The 19583-nt window shown below is 35.7% G+C and overlaps 1 protein-coding gene across 1 annotated transcript in view; it reads left to right on the top strand.

The window, feature by feature from the left end:
• LOC132549215 (protein scribble homolog) overlaps positions 1–19583 on the top strand; it is a 131529-nt gene that overhangs the window by 105623 nt on the left and 6323 nt on the right. Inside the window, exons 36-40 of the mRNA XM_060213132.1 lie at positions 3937–4092; positions 11754–11842; positions 12377–12420; positions 16071–16253; positions 18426–18546. Coding sequence (XP_060069115.1) covers positions 3937–4092; positions 11754–11842; positions 12377–12420; positions 16071–16253; positions 18426–18509 — 556 coding nt within the window. The 3' untranslated portion in view covers positions 18510–18546. The remainder of the gene's footprint in view (positions 1–3936; positions 4093–11753; positions 11843–12376; positions 12421–16070; positions 16254–18425; positions 18547–19583) is intronic.

Raw genomic sequence — 19583 nt, 5'->3', positions numbered from 1 at the left:
TTGATTAACTAATTTAGTGTTTCTTGCGTTCATTGTTCATTTCAGGCCAACACCATTTAAATCGTCTCTACTGTGGCCTAGGCCGTATTCTGGGTATAATATTTATAATTTGTTGGCTTGAATCACATTTCACTTCTCCAGAAACATCATCACTGTTCATTTAAAGCCAGACAAACCCCTGTCCCTTCAAATATTAGCAAATCAAAAAGCTGCTCACTGCTTCCCAAATATCAACCATAAAGATGCTGCACAACTTCCAAATATCAGCCAATCAGATAGCTGCTCCACTGCTATCCAAATATCAGCCAATCAGATAGTTGCTCCATTATCTTCAAAATGTCAGCCAATCAGATAACTGCTGCACTGTTTTCCAAATATCACCCAATCAGATATCTGCTCCACTGTCTTCCAGATATCACCCAATCAGATACCTGCTCCTCTGTCTTTCAAATATCAACCAATCAGATAGCTGCTCCACTGTCTTTCAAATATCAACCAATCAGATAGCTGCTCCACTGTCTTCCAAATATTAGCAATGAAAGTAGTTTAATTAATATTTTGTTGAAAATTTTATGAGCCAATCACAAACCAATCCTTCAATTATCCCAAAGACCACCATCAAATGTATTTATATATATTTTTTAAATGTTAGCATTTCATGATGTTTTCAAATATGGAGAAATTGGGAAATATTGTGGGGTATCAAGCTGCATGGAATGGATTGATTCAAAATGTTGGTATGTTTAAAATGTAGTTCATCTATAAACATCTGTCGAAACTGAAAATTAGGATTATGACATGAAAAGGTAGAGAAGGAGATTTTAAGAAATAAAACTGCTTTACAGAATAAATTATTTCGTCATTTTGATAGATAAAACTTCTGACGTCATCAAAATAGAATCATTGTATAAATCTTAGCGGATGTTTAATATTCATTTATTTGAATTCTCCTATGATTTATTCTTTAAACATTTCCCGAAAGTTAACTCCCTTTGTTTCCGCCATGTCCTCAATCAATATATACATGGTAGAATTACTACTCAGTGCAGCATCACATGAAAAAACATTTTTTATTTGCCGTGATCTGCCGATGGTAATTTTTGTTGTACAATATGCCAGAGTTTTGTGCTCCTTTCATAGTAATAGCTCTGCAAATTTAAAGTAGAGAAACAATTTATGTTCCTGAAAACGGCAATATACCAACATTCTATGTAAGTGTAAAAATTATTGGTTTGTGCAGTTGAAGTTAACTGATAGCAAATATGTCACAAATCAACCATCTATTGTGTTTAGAAGTAACAGATGAACTGATAAATAAGAAAATTGTTAGGAAAATATCATCTGTCAATTTGTCAATTCATCTGTTGTACATATATGTCAAGTAACATGGAAACTGATAGCACTCTCTAACTAGATTCTAATTCAGGGGAGAAACAACCTGATACCAAAAGGTTTAGATAAACTTATTTTGATAAAGCTCCATTGATAGAGCACTATTTTAGTTAAAAAAAAAAGATTTGAATGAGTTGTATTAACTTAGAATAACTAAGTTTGATTTCCAGTTGTATATAGTTAGGTACAACACTTTGTTTCCTCTGATTTAGTTATGCTTTTAGTTTGACATAAAGCCTCTGATTATATTTAATTCTGTTATATTCCTGATCCCACTTAGAAATTTGCAAGTAGACAAAGAACAAACAGGTTCTGCTGTCATTATTTTATCAGAAACATTAACAATTTACTTATCATTGATCCTATGTCGTCATGGAGACAATACTGACGTTTATAATTTTCTCTCCTAACACGCTGACTTGTGATCAACAGTTTGCAGTTCAGGTAATTTGCATAAGCACATGATTGTTGTCCTCGATGTTGTCAGGTCATAAGATTTTTATTATGAGCATGATTTTTACTTAGCTATTGTCAGATATTGAATAATTTTGGATAATATTTTTCCTTACTTCTGCAGCTTAATCCTGTGATGGAAATTTTTTTACTGTTTATCAACTCTGACTTGGTGTATCTCTTTAATGTTCATTCGACCCTCGTTATCTTTAACTCATAACTCCAAAGCCCTGTTTAATTTGAAGATGTTTGTTGTCAGTCCCTGCCTAATTAAATACAAAGCATTCGCACTTACTTAAATTGAATACTTGTTTATCTGGAAGTTGTCCCATGGTCCTGTCGGGGTTCAACAGTTTCTTTATTTTATCCACGAATGGTTGATTCAGTGGCTCTGTCTGAAGAATTTAACCAATGTATTTTTTTTAATGGGTTATGGGGAATTATGTACAAAGGTTATTTTGACTGTCTTCCTTGTTTTTGTCCCTATGTTAAGAACAAGGTACATGAAACCTCACGCTGTCATTATTTCAGCCATTTTGTAGTGGTACAGGTTTATTTCCGATCTTAATGTTTACCTTGGATAAAAGTGTTATGGAATTGTTTAAATGAGCTCTATAAGACTGCCAGTACAATATTATTAGTGATATTAGATTTACATAATGCACAATTTTAGATTTATATTTGTGTCTTATATTTTATATATAGTCTTTTTGAACAGAATTCGTGATATTGATTTGCACTAAAATATTTTGGGAATGAAAAATTTGAATAGTAAGTCAATAAAATTTGACATAAAAAGGTCATAAGGTTGAAATTTAAAAGAAGAAATGATTATACAGAATATAAAGGGTTGTCACTGTAGTGGAACTTTCCAACTCTAGTATCTACACGTAGCTAATGTATTAACACTTGTTATTGTGTCTGTTTACACCTGTCATTCTGTTGGAATGTATTGACATGTGTCAATGTCTGTTGACATGTGCCAACATGTTGTATCTCGCAGAAATGCTCTCAATGTTGTATCTAAGGTTAGTGTGCTTTTCATAACTTGTAATATTGTGAAAACAATATTTGCTACACTTAGAATTTTTTTTTTTTATATATAATTCAGTTTACTAAAGTATTATAACTATAGTGAAATGAAATATCAAACTTACACCAACTTTCCCAATATTTCTGTCATAAAAAGGAATTTCTATTTCAACAGTATCACAAATGGGTCAGATTTACTTTATGAATACATTGTTGATAAACATATACGGCCAATCCCAGTATAAATGACGGCAAATATGCTACCTAATTTCAGCACCTGTCTTCCACATGAGATTAATACTACAAATAAGTCATAGCTACTTCATGAGGCTTTTAATTTTACCTTTTTTTTTTTTTTCTTTTTTCAAAAAGACAACTAAGGGAGATAACTCTATAAAAAATCACCTGTATTTTTGGTGCTATGTTATGAAAAGTGTAAATATCTTATAAATGTATGTGGCATGAGGAGATACACAGAGTTTATTCTAGGCAGTTTTAATACTGTTCTGTTTCATCTCAGATATAAAATCCTTACTGGTGATTTATAAACAAAACATGATGATGTAACAGAAAACTCACCAAGGTTTACAAAAAATTTCACTAGTCAGGATATCTTATAACTTGGTAGGCGTAGACCGCTAAATTCTTGAAAGGTATCACCAAGGTTTAGACATCAGATGTATTCCACTTGTCAGGATATCTCCATCTCTACATTACACAGAGGTGATTACATAAACAACAATGTTGGTAAATATCTGTACATGTAGAGGTAGTGAGATTAAATCAAAGCAAAAGATATGTTATGTTTTCTACCCAGAGGAAAGTGTTCCTGAAGGACAATATTTGGTTCTTATTTAATTTGTTTCTTGTTCTCTTGAAAACTTTTATTTTTTAAACACAGAATTAAGAAACTCCCTGAAATAACTCTGCATGTATCTGTTGTTTGTGCTCTATACCTTGTAATAGAACTGTTTGTGTTGTACACCATGTTTGAGACTGTGTCTTGTTTGCCTGTGGCATGTGTCTTGTCTCTTATTGTCTCCTGTTTGTCTCTCCCAGTCCTAGCGGCAGTGTGGTGCGTACCGCAAAGGCCGAGAAACGTATGCAAGACCGACTGGCAGCTGAGGGGTCGGTGGGACCCGCAGGTGACCCTGTCTCACCTGCTGAGGAACGCCAGCTTCAGGCAGAGAAAAGGGCAGCATGGCGAAAGGCTAGGTGTGTGGCCTATGGTTGACAGTACTTGTTGGGTTTGGTAAATGTGGAGATTAAATGTAGCTTGATAAATATAGGCATTAAGAGGTACAAGTAAATGTGACTAGTATGTGACCAAAATTGAGCTCATTAGTATATATAGGTATTATTAGGTACTTCATAGTAAATATACAGATCATCAGGCACTTATTTGTAATTATAGGGATTAATAGGGGCTTATTGGTAAATACAGAGATTATAAAAGGCTTGTTGGTAAATACAGAGATTATAAAAGGCTTGTTGGTAGATATAAGGATATTCAGAGTCTCATTGGTAAATATAGGGATTATCAGAGGCTCGTTTGTCAATATAGGGATTATCAGAGGCTCGTTTGGTAAATATATGGATTATCAGTGGCTCATTGGTAAATATAGGGATAATCAGAGGCTTGTTGGTAAATATAGGGATTATCTGAGGCTTGTTGGTAAATATAGGGATTATCAGAGGCTCATTGGTAAATATAGGGATTCTCTGAGGCTTGTTGGTAAATATAGGGATAATCAGAGGCTCATTGGTAAATATAGGGATTATCAGTGGCTCATTGTTAAATATAGGGATTATCAGTGGCTCATTGTTAAATATAGGGATTATCAGTGGCTCATTGTTAAATATAGGGATAATCAGAGGCTCGTTGGTAAATATAGGGATTATCAGAGGCTCGTTGGTAAATATAGGGATTATCTGAGGCTCGTTGGTAAATATATGGATAATCAGAGGCTCGTTGGTAAATATAGGGATTATCAGAGGCTCGTTGGTAAATATAGGGATAATCAGAGGCTTGTTGGTAAATATAGGGATTATCTGAGGCTTGTTGGTAAATATAGGGATTATCTGAGGCTTGTTGGTAAATATAGGGATTATCTGAGGCTTGTTGGTAAATATAGGGATAATCAGAGGCTTGTTGGTAAATATAGGGATTATCTGAGGCTTGTTGGTAAATATAGGGATTATCTGAGGCTTGTTGGTAAATATAGGGATTATCTGAGGCTTGTTGGTAAATATAGGGATAATCAGAGGCTCGTTGGTAAATATAGGGATTATCTGAGGCTTGTTGGTAAATATAGGGATTATCTGAGGCTTGTTGGTAAATATAGGGATAATCAGAGGCTCGTTGGTAAATATAGGGATTATCTGAGGCTTGTTGGTAAATATAGGGATTATCTGAGGCTTGTTGGTAAATAGAGGGATAATCAGAGGCTCGTTGGTAAATATAGGGATAATCAGAGGCTCATTGGTAAATATAGGGATTATCTGAGGCTTTTTGGTAAATATAGGGATTATCTGAGGCTTGTTGATAAATATAGGGATTATCAGAGGCTCGTTGGTAAATATAGGGATAACAAGGAGCTCATTTGTTAAAGGGATAAACAGGGGCTCATAGGTAAAATGATAGATGTTACAAGTCTAGGGGCTTATTTTGAAATATAGGGATTATCTATGGCTCATTTTCAAATTTGTAATTTAAATGGGGATAGAGGAAAACCTACCATTTACCTGAGGCTCATTTTAGTTTGATAGGTAACTTATGGGATGTTTAAATTTAGCTTTCCTTGATCCTCGGATAACACGAAATTTAATTAGTGTTAGGTAAAATTGACAGAGAAATATAGGGCTTGCTGGAAGCTCGTTAAATGTAGGAGCTTATTGGTGAATGGGTGAATGTGGTTATTGTTGGGGCTTGGTATATGTGAAACTAATAAAAAATGCAATCAAGAACAGTATCCATATACATAATGTTTACCTCTATTTTATATCCCATCTCTTGTATTATTGATCATTCAATATCATTTATAAACCTGTAGTGTATAACAAAATATCTATGGAAGACAATTTGTCTTCAATTTTTTGACAAAATTCTGTGAAAATTTAAGTGTATATATATTTTTTATGAAAGTTTGTGGAACATTTGAAATTTGTTTAGTGATAAACCTGGCATTGGCAGGAATACATAGGTATCCTGTTTGTCTTCATATCTGTAGAGCTGATAACAAAACTCCGTAATTTGGAAAGAGGGGGTGAATGTCTTTATGTTAATTGTGTATATTGTGTATTAATGTGTAGGCTAGCCATCTGATGCCTAACAACACCTAGTAGTCATCTAGTGTGAAGCACCTTTAGATAAGATGCACATTCTACTGACTAATTTTATTGAATTTAGTTCTGATTCTGTGTTAGAGGAAGAACAATGTCTTCTTTTCAGATTCTTCAGTTGTCCAGTATTAGGCATCAAATGATGATGTTAGGGTGTTGTCCAGCTAAGCAGCTTTATCTCATCAAATGATGATGTTAGGGTGTTGTCCAGCAAATGACAGTAGAATATTTTCCAGCTGATGACAGTAGAATATTTTCCAGTTGATGACAGTAGAATATTTTCCAGCTGATGACAGTAGAATGTTGTCCAGCTGATGACAGTAGAATATTTTCCAGCTGATGACAGTAGAATATTTTCCAGCTGATGGCAGTAGACTGTTGTCCAGCTGATGACAGTAGAATATTTTCCAGATGATGACAGTAGACTGTTGTCCAGCTGATGACAGTGGAATATTTTCCAGCTGATGACAGTAGACTGTTGTCCAGCTGATGACAGTAGAATATTTTCCAGCTGATGACAGTAGAATATTTTCCAGCTGATGGCAGTAGACTGTTGTCCAGCTGATGACAGTAGAATATTTTCCAGCTGATGACAGTAGACTGTTGTCCAGCTGATGACAGTAGAATATTTTCCAGCTGATGGCAGTAGACTGTTGTCCAGCTGATGACAGTAGAACATTTTCCAGCTGATGACAGTAGACTGTTGTCCAGCTGATGACAGTAGACTGTTGTCCAGCTGATGACAGTAGACTGTTGTCCAGTTGATGACACTAGAATAATTTCCAGCTGATGACAGTAGACTGTTGTCCAGCTGATGACAGTAGAATATTTTCCAGCTGATGACAGTAGACTGTTGTCCAGCTGATGACACTAGAATATTTTTCAGCTGATGACAGTAGAATATTTTCCAGTTGATGACAATTGACCGTTGTCAACCTGATGATGAAAAATTTTAGATGGACCTTTCTCAAATTTCATACAAAATTCAAGATTGCCGGCTGTTGCATTTCGACTGTCAATGTCTGTTGTGGCTGTTTTTTCAGAAATCATCAGAGAGATCTATTTCTGAATCATAACTAGTTTGGTTCCCCTTGTAGCCAATTGTGCTGGTCAGACAGATAAGAAAAACAAAATGGCGGGCATTTGTGGCCATCTTCTGTTTTGGTCCTCACAGTTTGTGATCTTTATTTTCTTGAGGATTTCTGTAATAATCATATGAAAGCTTTCATTGGTCCTTTATTGTATCTGTTCTATTTTGAAACCAAACTGGAAAACAAAATGACCCAAAGAAGGCCATGTTGGATTTTTGATATGTATAGTTTGTTACCACTAATTCCTCATGTTTTTTTCATTTTCATATTGGGTTTCCCTTGGTGCCATCTTGAGACTACTGTAAAACCCAATGTAATGTGCAGTCCTTTTTTTTTTTTTTTTTTTTTGTAATAAATGTCCATGGAAGGGTGGGGAGAAGGAGTGAGGCACACAGTACAGTACGTAGCTATAGGATTTTCAAGTTGTTTTTTTTTTTTTGTTTTTTTTGTTTTTGTTTTTTTTTCATGGAAAAATTGAAGATTCTTTGAGGCGGCCATCATTGATTGTCAGGGTTATCTGGTTCTCAGAACTGACAGAAAAAGGATTTGACCATTTGTCTATGAACACCAATATTAAATATGATAATTACTTCATATATTGATGGAAAATATAGTGTCAATATCATGCAAAATTTGGACAAAGTATTTGAAAATATGATGGCAACTAGGAAGACAGAAAATTAATGATCAGCAAAGGCAAGTGGCCTGTTTTGGGACATTGAAAAATATGTCAATTATGATTTTATTATCTTCTGAAACACTTAATGTTCAACTGCTAAGAATTGGACAGGTTTCATTTTCTTTTCTTTCACATTGGATATCACCACAAAGCAGAAGTCATGAGCACATTTTTCCTGTGTATTAGCAGAAATTAGCATTGACTTTAGTATGCGGAGTGTAGATTGAGACTTATCAACGGACTATATCTTACTATAATGTGTAATGTAACAACTTTCTTTTTAATACGCCTATGTCTACAGTACATTCCGTGTAATTCCATTCCGTACTCCCGATATCGATTGTTTACATACAGAGTTGAAGCCTTGTTTTGACACCGAGACGTAAAAGAATAGTTGACTTGAGGAGATTGTATTTACCTGCTTTGGTCAAGACTAGGTAGATAATGACTTGTAATTTGAACACTGTTGATTAGAGTTAGTGTGAAGACAAGTGCTTGTGTATGTGAGATAATTAGTTAAGTGAATGATACAGCGTGACGTGTCTGATGTCAAAGAAAACAAGAAAATGCACAAACGTTAGGCAGTGTTTTTCTTCATTTGTATTGTACCTGTAATTAAACAGAAGTTTATTAATTCAGTAAATGAGATGAAAACAAATTCTGAAGAGAATACTGTAAAATTTTGGACTTAATATCGTTGGTCTGATGCATTAGCCAAATATTCTTAAATCAATTTCTTGGCTCCTGGAGATTGATTTGGACAGAATTTTTGGGTGCGCATATTATGTAAGTAGAAGAAATGTTTACCATTTTCAGCCCCTAAAAGTACCTTAACACATTATGTAGGTGTGCACAATAGGCAGGGATTACAGTAGCCAAGAAGAAGAATTGGCTACCATAGAACTGGACCAATTTTGATCCATCTTTGGATGATTTTTCCTTAAATGTTGAACAATATAAATCCATGAATCAATCAACTGTCCATACAAAAGACTGTTTAAGAGCAAAGAAAACAAAAAATTGAACAAAGAAAGATCCAGTGAAGAATATGTAACGGTGGACACCAAGTTTCTTCTGGGAATTCAGTTACTGCTAAAGACTTTTCAGTGAAATGTTTTGTGTCGGCAGAGATTGATGTGTGTTGCAATTCTTCAGTAATGGAGGTTATATACCATTTGCTGGTTTCATATTCAGATCTTTTTTTCTTTCCTGAATGTGTTAATTGAAAGTAAAACAGATTATTTATTATCCTCATCATATCCTTGTGGCTACCAAATATTTCCAGTGATAACCTTGAAAACTCAGCATTTTGATTCCTTGTTTCTATTAGAGTTATCTTTCTTTATTTCTACTCTCTTCTAACTTTGAAACTTTTTCAAGTGGCATGTGCTTCCCACCCAGCATTCCCCTCCAAAGATTTAAGCGATGTACTCTTCAGGAATTCAAAAAAAAGTCACATTTGTTTATAAAAATACATGATAGAAAGATTAGAATGATGAAGTATGATAGCTAGACAAGTACCTCACACAATGTTTAATAAGGAATAGTGCTATTTTCAGAGGCCAATTTTTGGCATTTTTCTGAAGCAGTTTTGAGGGAATGTTTTATAGGTAAATTAACAATAGAAAGTGTTTTGAACCGATCTCCACCATGCAAATTACCCAAGTTTGTACGGTCTGACCAAAAATCACCCTGACAAAATTTGTTTTCTTCTTCTCAACTTTGTCCAAACGATGATGTGGAATTTAAAGAACTCAGCTTTATTTTAAATAGTCAGAAAAATTCAGATATAAATAGACTTCCAGTACAGGTGGTAATATGATTAGCAATGCAAATTTTCAGTAATTTAGTGTTTAAATATAGAGGATACATAGAAAATGTCACTTCGGTTGACAAACTGTAGGGTGGTCACAGCAGGGACAACTACTTTGAGGTGTGTTATTGTACAGTATGACTACTGTAGGAGGTGTGTTATTGTACGGTATGACTACTGTAGGAGGTGTGTTATTGTACGGTATGACTACTGTAGGAGGTGTGTTATTGTACACTATGACTATTGTAGGAGGTGTGTTATTGTACAGAATGACTACTGTAGGAGGTGGGTTATTGTGCACTATGACTACTGTAGGAGGTGTGTTATTGTACAGTATGACTACTGTAGGAGGTGGGTTATTGTACGGTATGACTACTGTAGGAGGTTTGTTATTGTACAGAATGACTACTGTAGGAGGTGGGTTATTGTACAGTATGACTACTGTAGGAGGTGTGTTATTGTACAGTATGACTACTGTAGGAGGTGTGTTACTGTAGGAGGTGTGTTATTGTACAGTATGACTACTGTAGGAGGTGGGTTATTGTACAGTATGACTACTGTAGGAGGTGTGTTATTGTACAGTATGACTACTGTAGGAGGTGTGTTATTGTACGGTATGACTACTGTAGGAGGTGTGTTATTGTACAGTATGACTACTGTAGGAGGTGTGTTACTGTAGGAGGTGTGTTATTGTACAGTATGACTACTGTAGGTGTGTTATTGTACAGTATGACTACTATAGGAGGTGTGTTACTGTAGGAGGTGTGTTATTGTACAGTATGACTACTGTAGGAGGTGGGTTATTGTACAGTATGACTACTGTAGGAGGTGGGTTATTGTACTGTATGACTACTGTAGGAGGTGTGTTATTGTACAGTATGACTACTGTAGGAGGTGTGTTATTGTACGGTATGACTACTGTAGGAGGTGGGTTATTGTACAGTATGACTACTGTAGGAGGTGGGTTATTGTACAGTATGACTACTGTAGGAGGTGTGTTATTGTACAGTATGACTATTGTAGGAGGTGTGTTATTGTACAGTATGACTACTGTAGGAGGTTGGTTATTGTACAGTATGACTACTGTAGGAGGTGTTATTGTACAGTATGACTACTGTAGGAGGTGTGTTATTGTACAGTATGACTACTGTAGGAGGTGTGTTACTGTACAGTATGACTACTGTAGGAGGTGTGTTATTGTACAGTATGACTACTGTGTTAGGAGGTATGTTACTGTTGTGTTGTGTTATTGTACAGTATGACTACTGTAGGAGGTGTGTTATTGTACAGTATGACTACTGTAGGAGGTGTGTTATTGTACAGTATGACTACTGTAGGAGGTGTGTTATTGTACAGTATGACTACTGTAGGAGGTGGGTTATTGTACAGTATGACTACTGTAGGAGGTGTGTTACTGTAGGAGGTGTGTTATTGTACAGTATGACTACTGTAGGAGGTGTGTTATTGTACAGTATGACTACTGTAGGAGGTGTGTTATTGTACAGTATGACTACTGTAGGAGGTGTGTTATTGTACAGTATGACTACTGTAGGAGGTGTGTTATTGTACAGTATGACTATTGTAGGAGGTGTGTTATTGTACAGAATGACTACTGTAGGAGGTGGGTTATTGTACAGTATGACTACTGTAGGAGGTGTGTTATTGTACAGTATGACTACTGTAGGAGGTGTGTTATTGTACAGTATGACTACTGTAGGAGGTGTGTTATTGTACAGTATGACTACTGTAGGAGGTGTGTTATTGTACAGTATGACTACTGTAGGAGGTGTGTTATTGTACAGTATGACTACTGTAGGAGGTGTGTTATTGTACGGTATGACTACTGTAGGAGGTGGGTTATTGTACAGTATGACTACTGTAGGAGGTGGGTTATTGTACAGTGTATATCTAGCTGCATGATGACCATGGCTGTCACTGTATGTGCTTTTAGGATGAAGTCTCTAGAAGAAGATGCCATGAAAGCACAAGCTGTGATCGCCCGAGCACAGGAAATGCATCACGAACTCACCTCTAGTGGAGGTAGGCCTTCAACACTGCTTGGCTTTGTCACTTTTTTTTTTTTTTTTTTCAATAAAAGATTTTAATCTCTCACACTTTAGCCTGTCTGCATGGAATTTTAATTTGTTTCCATAGAACTATATTACGATTTTTGAACCAAAAGAATTTGGTGTTAATATTCTACTCAACCTGTTCAAGTTTCCAGTAACATAGGGGATAAGACAGAACTCATACAGAAAGCTATGAACATTTCAAATGTTTGATTTTGGTTATATAGTAAAAATCCAAACATCAAAAATTTGGCAAGTTAAGAGAAATAAAGTGAAAAAAACGAAAATTGTTTTTAGTTTTGAATTGTAAACTTGAAGGATCAGATTGAGTAACTGACTACCTTTTAAAGTGGTCATCTACCCTTCCATAAAATATATTTTACTGTTGCCATAGAAACATATTCAGATTTCTCACTGATGTCCCTGGCTAGGTCATTTCTGAAGGCATATTTGGCCCTCGTGGTTACACTAAGGTATTGTAACACATGAACATTTTGTCATTCAGATGCTGACAAAGCTGATGGTCCCATAAGTCATAATGGCGAACAGGTAAGTCCTATCACCATGGTTACCCACAACAAATTGGGACTTTTTGGAAAATTCATTTGCAGAAACACTGACGTGCTGTGTAGACTAAAAAATCAACATATAGATGATAGACCCTAGATGTACTGTAATGGATGTGTGTAGACAACATATAGATGATAGACCCTAGATGTACTGTAATGGATGTGTGTAGACAACATATAGATGATAGACCCTAGATGTACTGTAATGGATGTGTGTAGGTATCAACATATAGATGATAGACCCTAGATGTACTGTAATGGATGTGTGTAGACAACATATAGATGATAGACCCTAGATGTACTGTAATGGATGTGTGTAGACAACATATAGATGATAGACTGTAGATGTACTGTAATGGATGTGTGTAGACAACATATAGATGATAGACCCTAGATGTACTGTAATGGATGTGTGTAGACTACATATAGATGATAGACCCTAGATGTACTGTAATGGATGTGTGTAGGTATCAACATATAGATGATAGACCCTAGATGTACTGTAATGGATGTGTGTAGACAACATATAGATGATAGGCCCTAGATGTACTGTAATGGATGTGTGTAGACAACATATAGATGATAGACCCTTGATGTACTGTAATGGATGTGTGTAGACAACATATAAATGATAGACCCTAGATGTACTGTAATGGATGTGTGTAGGTATCAACATATAGATGATAGACCCTAGATGTACTGTAATGGATGTGTGTAGGTATTAACATATAGATGATAGACCCTAGATGTACTGTAATGGATGTGTGTAGACAACATATAGATGATAGACCCTAGATGTACTGTAATGGATGTGTGTAGGTATCAACATATAGATGATAGACCCTAGATGTACTGTAATGGATGTGTGTAGACAACATATAGATGATAGACCCTAGATGTACTGTAATGGATGTGTGTAGACAACATATAGATGATAGTCTGTAGATGTACTGTAATGGATGTGTGTAGACAACATATAGATGATAGACCCTAGATGTACTGTAATGGATGTGTGTAGACTACATATAGATGATAGACCCTAGATGTACTGTAATGGATGTGTGTAGGTATCAACATATAGATGATAGACCCTAGATGTACTGTAATGGATGTGTGTAGACAACATATAGATGATAGGCCCTAGATGTACTGTAATGGATGTGTGTAGACAACATATAGATGATAGACCCTTGATGTACTGTAATGGATGTGTGTAGACAACATATAAATGATAGACCCTAGATGTACTGTAATGGATGTGTGTAGGTATCAACATATAGATGATAGACCCTAGATGTACTGTAATGGATGTGTGTAGGTATTAACATATAGATGATAGACCCTAGATGTACTGTAATGGATGTGTGTAGACAACATATAGATGATAGACCCTAGATGTACTGTAATGGATGTGTGTAGGTATCAACATATAGATGATAGACCCTAGATGTACTGTAATGGATGTGTGTAGACAACATATAGATGATAGACCCTAGATGTACTGTAATGGATGTGTGTAGACAACATATAGATGATAGACCCTAGATGTACTGTAATGGATGTGTGTAGACAACATATAGATGATAGACCCTAGATGTACTGTAATGGATGTGTGTAGACAACATATAGATGATAGACCCTAGATGTATTGTAATGGATGTGTGTAGACAACATATAGATGATAGACCCTAGATGTACTGTAATGGATGTGTGTAGGTATTAACATATAGATGATAGACCCTAGATGTACTGTAATGGATGTGTGTAGACAACATATAGATGATAGACCCTTGATGTACTGTAATGGATGTGTGTAGGTATCAACATATAGATGATAGACCCTAGATGTACTGTAATGGATGTGTGTAGACAACATATAGATGATAGACCCTAGATGTATTGTAATGGATGTGTGTAGACAACATATAGATGATAGACCCTTGATGTACTGTAATGGATGTGTGTAGGTATCAACATATAGATGATAGACCCTAGATGTACTGTAATGGATGTGTGTAGACAACATATAGATGATAGTCTGTAGATGTACTGTAATGGATGTGTGTAGACAACATATAGATGATAGACTGTAGATGTACTGTAATGGATGTGTGTAGACAACATATAGATGATAGACCCTAGATGTACTGTAATGGATGTGTGTAGACTACATATAGATGATAGACCCTAGATGTACTGTAATGGATGTGTGTAGGTATCAACATATAGATGATAGACCCTAGATGTACTGTAATGGATGTGTGTAGACAACATATAGATGATAGGCCCTAGATGTACTGTAATGGATGTGTGTAGACAACATATAGATGATAGACCCTTGATGTACTGTAATGGATGTGTGTAGACAACATATAAATGATAGACCCTAGATGTACTGTAATGGATGTGTGTAGGTATCAACATATAGATGATAGACCCTAGATGTACTGTAATGGATGTGTGTAGGTATTAACATATAGATGATAGACCCTAGATGTACTGTAATGGATGTGTGTAGACAACATATAGATGATAGACCCTAGATGTACTGTAATGGATGTGTGTAGGTATCAACATATAGATGATAGACCCTAGATGTACTGTAATGGATGTGTGTAGACAACATATAGATGATAGACCCTAGATGTACTGTAATGGATGTGTGTAGACAACATATAGATGATAGACCCTAGATGTACTGTAATGGATGTGTGTAGACAACATATAGATGATAGACCCTAGATGTATTGTAATGGATGTGTGTAGACAACATATAGATGATAGACCCTAGATGTACTGTAATGGATGTGTGTAGGTATTAACATATAGATGATAGACCCTAGATGTACTGTAATGGATGTGTGTAGACAACATATAGATGATAGACCCTTGATGTACTGTAATGGATGTGTGTAGGTATCAACATATAGATGATAGACCCTAGATGTACTGTAATGGATGTGTGTAGGTATTAACATATAGATGATAGACCCTAGATGTACTGTAATGGATGTGTGTAGACAACATATAGATGATAGACCCTAGATGTACTGTAATGGATTTGTGTAGACAACATATAGATGATAGGCCCTTGATGTACTGTAATGGATTTGTGTAGACACATATAGATGATAGACCCTAGATGTACTGTAATGGATGTGTGTAGACACATATAGATGATAGACCCTAGATGTACTGTAATGGATGTGTGTAGACACATATAGATGATAGACCCTAGATGTACTGTAATGGATGTGTGTAGACACATATAGATAATAGACCCTAGATGTATTGTAATGGATGTGTGTAGACAACATATAGATGATAGACCCTAGATGTACTGTAATGGATGTGTGTAGACACATATAGATGATAGACCCTAGATGTACTGTAATGGATGTGTGTAGACAACATATAGATGATAGACCCTAGATGTACTGTAATGGATGTGTGTAGACTACATATAGATGATAGACCCTAGATGTACTGTAATGGATGTGTGTAGGTATCAACATATAGATGATAGACCCTAGATGTACTGTAATGGATGTGTGTAGACAACATATAGATGATAGATGATGTACTTGCAGAATTTTGGTGTAAATATTATTTGTTTTCATGTTAATGCAGTCCCTCTGTATTGGGGACAAAGTTCTGACTTTGAGTCGAGTTGAGGGCGACAAAGCTGTTAGGGAATCATCACGATTATTGGACGAAAGGGTCAGTGAAAAAACTATCGCTGTTCAAGATGAAGCTACTGGCAAAATGTGCTTTCGTACGATTCAAGTTGTAGAGAAAATTATCGAACATGAGGTATTACTTTGTATTTACCCGTTCACCAGAAGTGGGATTGCTTCTACTTCCTTTGCTTGGGGTCAAAGGTCAGAGTACCTAATTTTCCCGTTATTTCTACCCTTGCTTGTGAATGTTGGCTGTATATTTCCTCTGTTGCGAATTTCTGTTGTGAATTTTTGTTGGGTATTCAGGACTCCAAAGGATCACTGTTTTGTTGTACTTAAGGATAATATAGGTAAAAGTTACCAGAATATTGTCCACCACCGTGTATGTCTGTTTCTGTGGACAGATGTTGTTTCTGTAAATGATTGGATGATAATAGCCATTAACATGGTCTATCACAAACTCCTGTCAATAGAATGACTACCAGGGGAAAAGTTTGAGCAATTTCTTACAAGGAAAACACAAACCAGAATTTCCACACAAACCAGAATTTCCATGCAAACCAGAATTCCCACACAAACCAGAATTCATGCAAACCAGAATTCCCACACGAACCAGAATTCACACATGAACAGCAACATCACCAAAGATTTTTATAGCACAATGATTTTGCACATGTACAAGCCATTATCAATGAGACTACTGTAGTATAGTAATATAAAGTTATAATTTGTAGTTCAAATAGCTGCATTACCTGCTATATGATACTTTATTATAGTCAATATTTCAGTAATTCAAATTTTTAGGTCATTGTGCTTTGTCCGTCATTGTCAGCTATCCGCTGTGTGTAAACTTTTGACATTTTAAATTTCTTCTTAAGTTTCACTAATGGGATTGAGTTCAAACTTGCATGAAATGATCCTGAAATGGTTTTGACCAAATCTTATTTTTCGGGTCTGTCTGAAATCCAATATGTCCACCATCTTGAAAAACATTTTAAACTTCTTCTCCTGTTCCACTAGTGCCATAGAGCTAAAGATTGGTGGAAACGTTAAGGATAGGTAGCCAGCATCGTGTTGTTATTTTCTGACCTTGTCGAAACTGGCATGGCAGCCAGGGAAGCCATTTTGTAACATGATTGCACAATCATGATTTCACTGTGGAACACTTATTTCAAACCAGTTACATTGAGCTCCAACTTTACTGTCAAAAGATAAGCAATACATGTTACAGTTACCTATTCCTCACCAAAACTGCCATCTGAATCATGGAAAACAGCCTTTAGTAAGATTTAGTAAGTAGAAAAAATCACCCTTCTTCCAGTTGAAAGTTAGTGTAGTCAGATGGCCCCTAAGGCCCGTTGGCGTCTTGTTTTCTTTTTGCTTTTTTCAAATTCAAATTCAGTAAAAGTACAAAATTCAGTATGTAGTTTTGCAGAACAAATTTTCCAATATTGTGTGCTTTTTTGCAAAAGTTAGAATTTATTTTCATTTTGTTCTACTGCAAAGAAAATTTCTTGGCTGCTCTGAACATAAGTGATAAGTGTGAGTTTGGCATCACAACAAATTAGCAGTAAGCAAGTGTTAACAAGAGGAAGTATACACTACTATATTATAGTCACTGTTATCAATTCTTCACTCACGATGACAACATTTTTAAGATTTTTCTTCAATCACAAATTCCTTTTTCAGCATGTTTTTAATTTATCAGAGACATATGAAATTATTTCAAACAAACCTGTTGCAAAAGTCCTAATTCTATTAGTTTTTAAGGATCAGAATTCTACTGGGCTAATTTATCCATGTAAATGTTAAAAGAAAACCCAGGAGACTTTGTTGACGTTTCACTTAAATAGTTTGGTTTTTGTTGGAATGGGGTATATGGTTCTTTACTTGTTTCTATTTTGTTGTGTAAATGGGGAATCTGCTAGTCATTAGATGTCTTTTTAATGGTGTCATGTTTCTCTTTTGGAAAATGTTGTTTTCTTGTCTCAGTATTGTAAAGCTGTCAGAGAAATTTGTATCGCTTCATATAAAACAAACTGCCACCAAAATATAATAGTTCACTGTTTGGTTGTTCTGCAAAATAATAATTTTATTTTTAATAAAAACTCAACTTTAAAAGTTAAAAGTAAACAGAAGTAAAATTTTGTGAAATGTGATGATCTTCAAATTTGGTGGGAAAATGAGATAAGAGTTATACAATGTGACTTTAGAGATTAAGAAATCTGAAAGTAACAAAGGTGCTGAGATAGTTTAAAGTGTTACTCTGAAACCCTACTAATCTTACTAACATGTCCTTTCCCAGGTCGAGGTCACTCAAAAAAATATCATGGAGTTTAATCTTGAGGACTCTACAACTGGCCGGCTGGGGGTCAGTGAAGGGTCATAGGGCAGGAGGTCATAGTTCAGAGGCTGTATCCAGAGAGGTCAGTATTGGATGGTTCTGGGGTTGATTGGTGGTGTAAGCTTGTCTGTCTGGTGTATTGTTTCAATAATTGTAAAGACCTGTATACAATACTTCATTGTCCTTCTATATTTCAGTTTGTTGCTATTATTTTAGCAAAATTTTGCTACTTTCTCATTTTTTCTGTTTTATTTCTTTTTTGTTTTTTTTTTTTGTTTGTGGTTTTTTTTTCTTTATGGACAAGCTGTTTCATTCTAAAATTTGCTGTCTCTTTCAGGCTGTGACAAGTATCATAACCTTGACCTTTTGATAATTGCTGATCCAAACATCAGTGTGAATCCTGATTCTGTGTGTAAAGTCACTAATCCCCATCTCTGGTCCAAACATCAGGGTGAATCCTGATTCTGTGTGTAAAGTCACTAATCCCCATCTCTGGTCCAAACATCAGTGTGAATCCTGATTCTGTGTGTAAAGTCACTAATCCCCATCTCTGGTCCAAACATCAGTGTGAATCCTGATTCTGTGTGTAAAGTCACTAATCCCCATCTGTGGTCCAAACATCAGTGTGAATCCTGATTCTGTGTGTAAAGTCACTAATCCCCATCTCTGGTCCAAACATCAGTGTGAATCCTGATTCTGTGTGTAAAGTCACTAATCCCTATCTCTGGTCCAAACATCATTGTGAATCCTGATTCTGTGTGTAAAGTCACTAATCCCTATCTCTGGTCCAAACATCAGGGTGAATCCTGATTCTGTGTGTAAAGTCACTAATCCCTATCTGTGGTCCAAACATCAGTGTGAATCCTGATTCTGTGTGTAAAGTCACTAATCCCCATCTCTGGTCCAAACATCAGTGTGAATCCTGATTCTGTGTGTAAAGTCACTAATCCCTATCTCTGGTCCAAACATCATTGTGAATCCTGATTCTGTGTGTAAAGTCACTAATCCCTATCTCTGGTCCAAACATCAGGGTGAATCCTGATTCTGTGTGTAAAGTCACTAATCCCTATCTGTGGTCCAAACATCAGTGTGAATCCTGATTCTGTGTGTAAAGTCACT

Source organism: Ylistrum balloti, unplaced genomic scaffold (assembly GCF_031769215.1).
Source record: "Ylistrum balloti isolate Yb309-2 unplaced genomic scaffold, AGI_CSIRO_Ybal_v1 Utg370050, whole genome shotgun sequence".
Taxonomy (NCBI): domain Eukaryota; kingdom Metazoa; phylum Mollusca; class Bivalvia; order Pectinida; family Pectinidae; genus Ylistrum; species Ylistrum balloti.
The sequence above is the reverse complement of the archived record's forward strand: the minus strand, read 5'-3'. Positions and strand labels throughout refer to the sequence as shown.